This window comes from Protopterus annectens, chromosome 8.part0 (assembly GCF_019279795.1).
Source record: "Protopterus annectens isolate FY-2018-M chromosome 8.part0, PAN1.0, whole genome shotgun sequence".
In the NCBI taxonomy this organism is placed as follows: Eukaryota; Metazoa; Chordata; order Ceratodontiformes; family Protopteridae; genus Protopterus; species Protopterus annectens.
In genome coordinates, this window is record NC_056741.1 from 1491720848 (window position 1) to 1491733236 (window position 12389).

At 43.9% G+C, this 12389-nt stretch overlaps 1 protein-coding gene across 4 annotated transcripts in view; it reads right to left on the bottom strand.

Moving 5' to 3' along the window:
• USP28 (ubiquitin specific peptidase 28) overlaps positions 1-12389 on the bottom strand; it is a 732083-nt gene that overhangs the window by 130673 nt on the left and 589021 nt on the right. For all 4 annotated transcript variants that reach the window (XM_044081073.1, XM_044081072.1, XM_044081070.1 and 1 more), the window contains one exon: positions 5754-5932. In XM_044081073.1, coding sequence (XP_043937008.1) covers positions 5754-5932 — 179 coding nt within the window. The remainder of the gene's footprint in view (positions 1-5753; positions 5933-12389) is intronic.

Genomic DNA, 12389 nt, shown 5'->3' on the forward strand with positions numbered 1-12389 from the left:
TATATATATATATATATATAGATATAGATATATATATATAGATATATATATATATATATATATATAAATGCCTGAAGCACTAACACTGCAGGGAGAAGCAATGGCCGCCAGAAAAATTGTTTTCCATGACAGAAACTTGAGCTCACAAGAAGATGCTGGTTCGAAGGGAGAAAGAATAATATGGGAAAGCATGAAATTCAAGCTCCAGGGAGAATAAGGAGTCTTCACTGGAGGTCTCATGTGAAAGGTACCCTTGAGGAAGGCCTTGGATAACTTGTGTTGCATAAAATTCAGTCAATCAATGCCTAAATGGAAATTAGATATAGCTGCTAAGTGGACCCTAACAGTAGCAGCTGCAGCTCCTTCGTGAAAAATCTCGGTCAATAATTCTAGAATGGATGACAATGGAGCTTGGTAAGGATCAAGGGTTTTGTTAGAAGTCCAAATGGAAAATCTTTTCCACTTACTACGATAGTTTTCTGGTGGAAGGTTTGTGGTAAGCGAACAAAATTTGACTTGTGTCATCTGAAAGATTATGAAGCCTGGCTATATGGGGAACTGGAGCAGCCAAGCAGTTTGCTTCAGTGACAGCAAGGAAGGATGGTGGTCCCCTGACGGGTGTGTCAGAAGGTCTGGAACTGGGTCCAGCGTCCATGGATCCTCCAAGAGATGATGGTAAAGAAATGGAAACCAAATCTGCCGAGGCCAGTGAGGGGCTATAAGAATGACCGTCCTTCCCAGCGACTTCGCTTTCTGCAAAAATCTGGGTATCAGCGGAATTGGGGGAAATGCATAGAGGAGACCCGGGGGCCAATCTTGTACGAGTGCATCCCTCGGGGGTTCTCCCGGAAGGGGATCAGGGCAAAGTAGCTTCTGCATTTGGTGTTGATGAGGCTGGCAAAAAAGACTGCAGCAAGGCTGGCCCCATTTGTGGAAAATCCTGACCGCAATCTCCTGTTTGAGTGACCACTTGTTTGACAACAATATTGCCCTGCTCAGGTTGTCTGCTATCACGTTCTATCTCCCCAGGATAGCGTTGGGATGACACAGCCCATTGCCAAACGCTGAGGGCTTCTCAGCAAAGGAGGTAAGACTTGGTCCCACCCAGTTTGTTCAAGTACCAGACCACTGACATGTTTGTCTGTATGGCAAATGTCCCTAGAGGGAGAGCCAGAAGTACTGCTCTCATCTCTAGGACATTAATATGCAAATGTCACTCTTGATCCATCCATGTGCCTTGGACAGTCTTTCCCTGAAAATGCCCCCCACCCTATCAGGGAAGCATCTGTAGTCACAGTGGCTACTGGAGGGGGAAGTACAAAGGGGCATCCTATTGTGACATGTAGAGATGTCAACCACCACTGAAGATCCCTCTTGCAAGAGTTTGCAATCAGAATCATATGGTTCACTGGCAACTCCTGGAAAGACCACTGAGTGAACAGGAGCCATTGAAGAATCCGCATATGCATCCTGGCCAATGGAATGGCTAAAATTGCTGCCGCCATCAAACCTAGTACTTTCAAGACCTCTGCGGATGGAGCTCTGTTCTTTGAAACCAGTAAAATGATGTGTTGGCGAAGAACTGATACCCTTTCGACTGGAAGACGTAGAGTGGTGGTTGACATGTCTAACTCTGCCCCTATAAAGACATTATGCTGCGATGGTGACAAGGCAGACTTTTCGAAGTTGACCCTAATGCATAAGTAGTTGCAGAGTGTCAGAATGGATTCTGTTGCCTGAATCAGTTGATGCCTGCTGGTGGAGGTATGGAGCCAATCGTCTAGGTACGGAAACACCTGGAATTCTAGATGCCTCAGGTGAGCTGTGACCATTGCCATACATTTGGTAAACACTCTGGGGGCTGTAGTGAGACCAAAGGGCAGGGCTCGAAACTGGTAGTGACTGGCTCCCAGCTGGAAATGCAAATGATCTCTGGATGGTCTGGCCATTTTTATGTGGTAGTATGCATCCTTGAGATCGATCGAGCACATACAATTGTCCTTCCCCAAAAAGGGAAGTATGGACTGAAGCGTGACCATCCGAATCTTCCTATTTGGTCTGCAGGGACTGGTTGGATGACTCTTTTCTAGCAACTTGCGGACCTCTATGGTTGCTTGTTCCCTGTAACTGGGTGGAGCGTCCGGGATTCTTTTGACGGGAATGGGTGGAGTGGAAAACGGTATGAAATACCCTCTGGAAATGATGCTTTGTAGCCATCTGTCATTTGCAATATCTAACCAGGCTTCTGGGTACAAAGATAAGTGACCCCTGACCACCTCCAGAGCAGGGCAGTCGGGCCTCCTCTCAGGAGCACTGGTAGGGCTGGCCAGAGAAATGATCTCTGTCAACCTGGTGTTGCGGACCCCCTCTGCCGCGAGGGCGGCATCTTCCATTATTACCCTCCTCCTCTGTCTCTGGAGGGGGGTTCTCCATATGTGTCCTGAAAGGCTCCTTGGGCTTTTCGGAACCTCATTTTCCCGAGTATGGGTGGAAAAATGGACTCCGACGTCAGACAGAGTCTTTCCTTCCTGTTCACATGGTCAATGTTACATTTACCTTTGGCCCAAACAAGGATAAGCCATCAAACAGGGTGTTTACAAATGAAGACTTGAAAGGCTCCGCAAAGGAACAGAGGCGCATCCAGGCATGCCTGCGAAGAGCAATCCCTGTACCTGCAGCCCTACTCGAACCATCAGCGGCATATATGACGCGCATGGACGAGTTCACAATGGAATTAAGGGTAACAAGCTGGGCCGAAACTTTGTCAGAGATGCCTGCAGCTACAATACCCTGAAGAGACTCTCCCAGCTCGTTAAAGAGATCTCTTTGCAGTCTGGTGAAATGGGTCAAATAGTTCAGTGATCGCAGAGTGAAAGTTGCTCAACTTAACATGCGTTTCCCATATCTATCCATGTTCCTGGACTCTCTATTAGGAGGATGGATAGATGGCAGAAGTTTGACAATTCCTTCTTTGTGGCCGTCGCCACCACCATGGCATCAACAGGAACTCCTTTGGACAGAAAGGATTTATCGACCGGGGCAGAAATAAATTTATTGGGCCGCTGGGGGACAGGGTCCATGGAGTCCGGCGACTCCCATGCCCTACGAGAGACCAATTGCATAAGCTCACTGTAGGGTGGAGACACCCAGGAGATGGAAGGTTGAGACCCGAAAGCCTTCAGAAGAACAGTGTCATCCTCAGTAGGGCTTTTGGACTGCCAATCACCCCTCTGCCTAAGGATCTCAAGCATCTCCGCAAAGGAGATGTCCTCAGAGGGGGATCAAGGGGAACCTTCTGACTCCTCCAAGTCAGTGTCAGTATCAGGGACTCCTGTGGGGAGTCCAACTGCCTCCTCTTGCACAGTCTGTTTCTGGATACTTCCTCAATGGGGACTTCTGAGGAAGTCTCAGAAGAGCAGGGAGCGCCCAATGGGGCTAACTGAGGCTCTGGGTCTCTACCCTTGGGATGATCGATGGTAGCAGATGTGGATACAAGCACTTTAAGGGAAGAAGCCAAACCTGATGATGAGGAAGTCTTTGGAGACAAAATCCGCCTCATGGCTTCAAAAGTATCACGGCTCTGATGAGTAGCAGTTGACGAACCCGAAGGGACCGCGATCCCCTCTCGCACCGATGCCGTGGGCTCCGAGCCCGAGGTTAGGAGCAGAGCTCACCCGAGAGGAAGAGTCAGCACCAAGTCAGTGTGACTACTCTCCCTGGATCCGACAGGACAGCGTCGGCTCCTAGAGTCCTCGGTCGGCACTGAGGACGTCCGAGCAGATGGAGCCGACGATACTGGAACAGCAGTCAGCTCCAAGGGTTCTACAATCATCAAGTCGACCTCCTCTGACTCTGAAGGACTGGTACGGCTTGAAGGAGAAGTCAAGTCAGGAAGTGTGGTCTTCAGTTTCAAAGCCCGGGTCGGAGATGACAATTTAGCTAGGCCTGGTTGCCATTAAAAGCTTCTGTACCAGTCGATCCATGTCTGAATCAGAAAGGCTAACCGATGACCTGGAAGAAAGCACCGATGGTGTCTTACTGGAGTAGTGGTGAAGAGGGGGTCTCAGAGCCAGAGTCCCGGATCCAAAATGAACAGACTGCTCCGAAGGCTGTGGAGCCGAAGTCACAGAATACTCCCCTTTTTTTGATTTAGACTCCAAGGAAGATTTTGAGGATTTTGATGATTTGCTGGCCCCATCCTGGTCCGACAAAGCTTCTACAAAGGGGTGCTCAAGGATACCTCGATCTATGAGTTTCCTCTTCCTCTCAGCCAGCACCCTAGTAGAAAAGGAGTGGCAGGTACTGCAGGACTCCTGAAGGTGTACCTCACCCAAACAATAAACGCACTGAACAACTGCATCTGTCAGACATTTTTTTGTCCACAGTCTGGACATTTTTTGAAGCCAGACTTCAGATGTTTCTCCTTGTCTTCAGACATAATATCTAATTAGAAAAATAACCACTATAAGACTATCGACAACTATGATAAACGCCCAAATGACCACTCTAAATATAATACAACAGAGAATAAATATATTCTACTAACTGTTCTAAACTATTCTAAACTACAGAGGCAGAGGCGAAGAAGCAACAAGTCACGCAAAACGTAGCACGTTATAAGGGGAACACTTAACAGTCTAACTCTATCTAAGCAATAGATATACAAAGATATACAAAAGAAATATTAAGAAAAACTTGGAAATATGTAGAAAATGACACAAAAAGTCTCGAGCAACGCTGGAAACCAAGAGATCAGTGCTGTGGCAAACTAGATCCGGAGTAATTCCTGCAATGCATCATGGGATAAAGGGCTTGGTCTCGAGCTACTGGTAATCTTTGAGCTTTGCTAAATAGCTGTGTCAGACCCGAGGATCGGCTCCAAACCCATCAGTGAAGAATGAACGGCAAGATTGAACAACTTCACAATCACCATTCTGCCTCCACATCCTCAGAGATGAGGCATACAATAATAATAATAAAAACTGACTAAGATCACTTCTCTCTCATCTCTGCTACTAATCAATAAAAACACTACTTACCTACTTCCTTACATTAACACCATGTAGTTTAAAACTCTGACTCAAAAATCTGTAGTCACATTATGTAATGATACATTATCATCTTTTAAACAGTCTACTGGCTACTATTCAAAGATTTCTTTTGTGTACTGTAACTTCGTCTGACAGAATTCAAAATGGCATGCTAAGGTACATTTACATCTATAGCTCAAGTAATACTTTCATTAACAAATTTACAAATAAAAAGAGCCTTCATTCTAGATTATTGTTGATGGAATGAGGTGTGTTTTGGGTGTGATGGCTGCGCTGCTTTCTGGTGGAGTGTGTGCATTGGATAGGAAATGTTTCTTTAAGATAACAATGTCTAATTATGGGTGGCAGCAGTGGTGCAGCGGTTAGCATTGCTGCCTCACAGCAAGAGGTTCTCTGGTTCGATCCTCAACTGGGGTGCCTTCTGTGCCGAGTCTGCATGCCCTCCCTGTGGGTGCGTGGGCTTCCTCCGGGTGCTCCGGTTTCCTCCCACATCCAAAAGACATGCTGTAGCTGGATTGGACACTCTAAATTGGCCTTAGGCGTGAGTGTGTGCATGTGTATGCCTTCTGTGGAAGGTTGGGCGCTGGGCTGGCAACTCGACATCGTAAAACTCCACTGCCAATTATGAGTGGACAAGTGATCCTCTGTGGCGACCCCCAACTGGAAAAAGCCGAAAGAAGAAGATTCTAGGTTATTCCTTGCCTTTCATCATAACTGAGGTTTCTGTCCGCAAACTGCTCCAAAAGTGTTCGTTCAATCACTCGCTTGGGAGCCTCATTCTGGAAGAAATAAACTAGCACATGTTGTAGCCTTGGGTCATTGTGAGAAATGGGTTCCTCTTTGGCCAGATGATAAAGTCGTGAATACTCCTCATGAAAGGCCTGTGGAATGAGAAAATTGTGTAAGCAACATAACTGCTGCACTGAAGTGACAAAATTTGCAGACTTACAAGAATGTGATTACTAGTCAATACTGAAACTGTTTACCAAAATAAAAGCTCTGGAAAACACAGAAGAACTTACCAGGATTTCTAGCTCCAAAATAGAACCTTCCTTTGGAACTTGTGTCCAATTTGTAGTGCTGAGCGAAGGTGACAATATGGGACTAACTGGCTGCTATGCAAATATCTACTGAAGTATTCCTTAGGAAGGCAGTAGAGTGAGCTCTGTGTTAGTTGGCCCCCTTTCAGGTAACAGAATTTGATAATGTAACCACCACTGTGATAGGGTGCCTGGACACTTGAAAGGACTTTTCTCTAAGGGACAAATGGGAATGAACAGGTGTTTCAACTCTATGAACCATGTGGTCTACTAATGCAAACACAACACCTTGTGGGCATCTGTGCAGTGAAGAAGGTACTCTGCCTTGTTTTGATATAAGGGAAAGAAACCAGAGGAACAGATGGATTGATTTAAATTGTTTTCTACAGCTGAGGTTTGACTGACAATGCTTGAAACCCAAAAACGTCTACGACCGAGGTAACATCTACCAAGAATAGTTTTCTAGGACAGGTTTCTGAGGTGTGCCTTTGCTGCTAGCCTACACATCAGTCCAGTAAAGGTCTCTAAGAAGGACAGGCCCAAGGTAGCAACGGACTGCTAATTTTGGTCAAGTATGGAATATGGTTTTCAGAAATATCCAACTTACTCTTACGGCATGTAGGAATGTGGTGTGGGCATATTTGTGGACATTGGAAACAGCTGCCAAATGCACTTCAATGTATAATAACTGACCCCAGTCAAGCAGCTCCACCAGACATATCAATATTCTTGGAACCTGATCAAAGAGTACTGACACAGTGTCCATTCCAGTTCCATGACAGCTACTTAGTGAACTGTTCCCACATATCTTTTTGTCTTCCTTGTACAACATTTATGAGAGGAAATCATGCCCTCAGTTAACTGAAGTGTAAAAATCTCTGGTTATTCACTGTGTTCAGAACTGTTTAAGCCAAACAGAATACCTGATAGCACTTGTGTGTAGGTGAGGTCCATCAAACGGGCAAGATGTTATGCCCCTGAATGTTGAGTCTACATTTGAACATTACTCTTTGGGCTTTTACATTGGCTTTCATTATCAGGAGTAACACATGTAAGGCATATGAGAGACCCTGGTTAACCTTTCCTGAAATTAGCTCACAGTCTCTTGTCCACTAAGATGACAAAGACAAAATTTCGATATATGGTGTTTAATGGTGAGGCAAAGTTATCACTGGCTGGACCAATCTGCAGAACATTTATCTGCCCCAGTGACCACTTATAAAGAAGGATTATGTTGCAGCAGAGCCTTGTCAGCTAAGGTGCTGGTATCCCCATGGGATGTAAGCTGTCTCCAGGAAAAGGTTGTGGGCAACCCCAAGTCCAAAAATGTCATCATCTCCCCACACGGGAAGAAGTAATGGGTGCACACTTGCTTGGTGAGGTACCACACTGATACTATTCTTAGGAATGGTCTAGCAGGCCCTAAGCAGCTGTGTTTTGGACATTCTACAAGGAACTAAGTGCTGTATAACATGGAAAAACAAGTGGATCGACTCACTGTATAACTGCTTTCTACACCTGAGATTTTCTGCATCTGAGCAGCTGAACTGAAACAGACTCATTTCTGTTGCATCCCTGTTAACTGTTCATAGGTTCATTTGTAAATGCTAGGCTATCTGCAGACTACTACAAGCCTAGCCAATAAACAAAGATCAGAATCAAACTATGTACCTTGCTTTTCCTGAGGTAAAGACCTTAACCATCATGTCACCCCTTCCCCATTATGCAAATGTACCCAAATTGCATCTGAAAAGGACCAATTACCAGTCTAGCCACCTGGTCAACAAACTAAAAAAAAAATACTGTATGGGACTCCATGACACCAATATGCAGATGGGATTCCTGTCGGGACCATGAGCTCCAAGTTGTCTTGCCAAGGAAGAATCCACCCTTCCAATATACAGTAGACATATCTGTAACTATTGCCAAAAGATGGGGGTTTGGAATAGATTTCCCCTCATTAAGTGTTGTGCAGCCATCAAAGACATTTCTCGCATTACTGTAAACAAAAATTTGTTAGAGCATGTGCTGTTCTTTTTTCTCCTATCACTGGAAGTGGACGGGCCAGTGTACAGGCATCACATGCAGGAGCCATTGATTTGCTGGTACCATGTAGCCCAAGAGCTTGAGGATCTCTTCTCCATGTCATCTTGGGAGAGAGAGACAGAGACAGTGACAGAGAGAGAGGGAAAGAGACACTAGACCCAAGGGTACAGATCTCCTTTACCAGGAGAAATGTTTTGCATGCTTTGATAGCCACAGCCCAAAAAGATAATGCATGGCACTAACTAGAACTGGGACTTTGGAAAGTCAGCCACAAAGCTCAGGTGGATGTACAATATGTTTAGATAGCTAGAATGAAGATCAAGCAGATCTTACATAGGGGCAGTTAGAAGCCAATACACATAAAGAAGATTTTTCTCCATAACAACCTCTTGTAGGCTGTTACTACCACCATGCATTTAGTAAACACTTTGCGAGTTGTGATGAGACCAAAAGGCAGGCTTCAAAACTGGTAAAAAAACTGGCTCCTAACCAAAAGCTTAAGTACCACCTGGACTTTTTTTTGCATTTTTTTTTTTGTCTAACTAGCATCCTGGAGGTCCAAACAGCACATCCAATCTCCTTGCAATATGCAAGAAACTACTCACTAAAGGTGCTGCTAACACAACTTTAGGAACTCTGACCAGACTGATCAATCTATGGGTAGGCAAAATATTCAACTTAAATTCCTGGGCACTAGGGCTACCACGTCAGTGTTGTGCCACATCACATTGGTGGCATCATCGATGATGTCCACAATGGGTAAGAAAACTAGGGAGGTCTGGGGCATGAATCTACGTAACTGTTGCAGTCTTCTCCAAGAAGAGTCGATGGCTCCAATTATCCATCCATTTCCTGCATTCATTAGCCACCACTGTATTGCATTAAATGCAAAATCTCTCAACATTTAGGGATGACCAAAGGAGTCTACATGGTCTTTGCTGTCAAAGTCTGTGACCAATGCATCTAGGGGACAGTCATGTGCTGTGACTTATGACTAGGCTTTGTGGGATCTTTTCTGGAAGGTTTCAGAGGCTAAGAAGGACTTCTGATGGCCTCTAAATATACAGAAGGTTGCACAAGGCTCCTGCTGGACACTTGATTGGCCTGTGCTTCCTTAGCATGTTCACTAGGCATATATAAGGAATGCTGGGCCTGCTGCAAATCTAAGCTAAGAGGGATTGTTACATCAGTGGTAGAAAGAACAGTTGTGTAAAATCTTACCATAACCATAGATCTCCCTCTCTTCATGCTGCAGTATTCATGGGGGGTTCCCTGCCTAGCCAATACGAACATCTAGCCAGTATACCAAAGACTTTTACTACTGCATGGTACCAGCGACGTTGCACATAAACAAGCAGCTGCCGCAGGCCATAAAAGTGATGTCTGCATATACTATCCTCAGAAATGAATGTCCTAGTCAGAACACCAAACCAAGGATAGGAGGTAAAAGAGCCATCATCCTAAGAAAAGCATGAACCAAGGGGGAAGGAGGGTGGGACAGAATACTGCAACATGGAAGATAAGGAGTTATGGCCTTCAATGAGAATACAGTATGGGGAATGACAGTCACTTCAGACAATTCACTCGATGCAAGGGAAAGGCCTGTACAAGAGTATCAGCATGCTAATGAAAAATACAGAATTTGGAATTGCATGGTGAGAAGGGAAAACCCAGCAAAAAAGGATAATCAGACAAGGGATTTACCTGGTCCTAAGCTGATTCTCTGAAGCAAAAGAATGGAACTCCCCAAGCCAACCTTTTCAAAAAATAAAGCAAGAGGCCAGGAGAAATCTTTCATGGCCACAATGAAGTTAAAGCAATAAACTACTGCAGAGATGGGGACCAAATATTATGAAGGGAACCAGAAGAGAGACTGAACAGTTTTAATTTTTCCAACTGTCAAGCAGTCCTACCCAACATCCACAGCATACAATCCTACTACTTACTGGATTGCTACTTAGCAGATTTTCTCATATCCTGATGATCAGAAAGAACATTATAGAAAAATAAACTTCCTCCAGCAAAATAAGAAAAGACAAGTTATTGAATCTAAGACAGTGCTCTATGGTGACTAAAGACTTAAATATGTGAACAAAAGAACTTAAAAGCTGTCTGTAAACACCATGATGATGAAGAGAACCAGTAGACTGAGAAAAGATTTCGTCATTCTCTTCATGAGCCTCCCCACACAAACTGATCATTTAAATTTGCAACAACTGCAAAGCCTTCAATTACTTCTGTAAAAGCTCCTTGGAAGTCTTCCAATGCTCATGAAAAACTAAACAGAAGTCTTACCAAACCTATGCCTCCCTAATGGCATAAATAAATGCCTACATTTAAATAATATGGAGCTTTGTCTGCTTTACCTGTCAAAATCCATGGTTTGCACTTTGTACAGCAAAAAACTTTTTTTTGGCACTGCTAAAACCACTTCAGTTGTGCACAGTGAGTAATGTTTTACATTCCCTTTATTCAGATATTCTGTATCAACACAACAGTGAATCTTGACATGCTTTACAACACAACCATAGTATTCACCTTTACTGTTAACTTAACTGCTTCTTAAAGATACCAGTTTTTCCACTTGTTTCAGTTCCCGCTTTATTCTATTCCTGACTCTTGTACTTTCAGTGGAATATGTAGCACATGCACACTCCTAAACCTGTAAATCAATCAGCACAGTAGCCAAGGATATCACTTTTATGGCTCTGAATACTACAAATGTTACAGACTGGGCGACTGAAAATTAACATGCACAGGACTACATTCACTCCTTATTTTCACACTACATATTTCTTTCACATTTCTAACTTTTCAAATGCCATACACATGCACAGTATTAGATGAATTCTCTAATTTAAGTGCCTTGATTTGAAACCATCCTGTACTTATTTTTGTACTCGCAAGTTGGTAAATTTTCACCCAGTTGCTTTACTTGGTGCCCAATATAAATTATTAGTGTCTGCAGAATTCTCTTCGGTGCCTTTTAGCCATAATACCTACAAGTCTATTAAAACAAAATATTACTCACTGCACCTATGTCTAGTTTAAATTCAACATTCATTATTTCAATTCTCACCATTTCTTGTCTTCATTCTTATCTGCATTATTGTCTTAGTGAATCTGATTAATTTGCACAGTTTACTGCATCATTTCTTTTCATTTCAATAATGAGAGACTTTATATCTTTTTGACAATACATATACTGCTTCGGATACACTCTTTATAGGTTCATAGGTAGGTACTAGGCTATCGGCCCTGGGGCGTATACAAACCCAGCCAAAAAGGTACCCTGGCTTTTGCCACCCAAGAAAATTATTTTCCTGTGCCACTGTCGAGCAGAGCCACAGAGGTGATCCCGGGGTGAATTTCCTATTTTCCAATCCAATCAAGATTTTTCTTGAAGAGTGTTAATGAGGAGCTTTGTTTGATATAGATAGGTAGTTTATTCCAGAGTATGGGAAGTCTCTGGGACAGGAATCTATCCCTCCAGCATGTTCTATTTATTGTGGTGACAAGGTTTAGGTCCCTAGAGCGTGTAGCTTGGAGGGATTGGGATTTCTTTAAATGGAGCATGTCCAACAGCTCTGGGTTTGACATAGCTTTGTATGTTAGGCAGAGATCACCACTGAGTAGGCGATATGCGACGGAGTAAAGCTGGAGTTTTTTTAGACCGTCTGTGCAGGGCATCTGTTTCAGGCTGGTAATCCTCTTTGTGAGGTATTTCTGAGGCCTTTCCAGTTGTTGTAGATGTCTTGAGGTACATACCAAAAGGGGCGTTGTACTCTATAATGGGTCTAATGAGTGATGAGTAGAGAACAATGACCTCTTTTTTTTCTGGATGAGAAATCTTTACTGATGAGGTGTGCCAAGTAAAAGGATTTCCTGACTACTGTGGCGATGTGATTATCAAAGGAGAGACTACGGTCCACCTGTGTCCCAAGGTCTCTTATCACACTATCGGTATTAAGTATATGTTGTAGTTCATGGGTACAGATTTTTTTTGCACTTTTTGGCATTGAGCTTGAGGCCATGGCTTTGACACCAGGCATCTGTCTCAGTGAGGGCCTTTTGTAGGATGTCCACATCGTTAGGAGTTTCGATTATGGCTCCTAGTTTGCAGTCATCTGTGAACTTCGTTAGCCAAATACCTTCTGAGTTAGCCTGTACTTCAGAGAAGTAGATACCAAACAGGAGAGGACCCAGGACTGAAACCTGTGTTACTCCACTTGCCACTGGTCTGAAGTCGGAT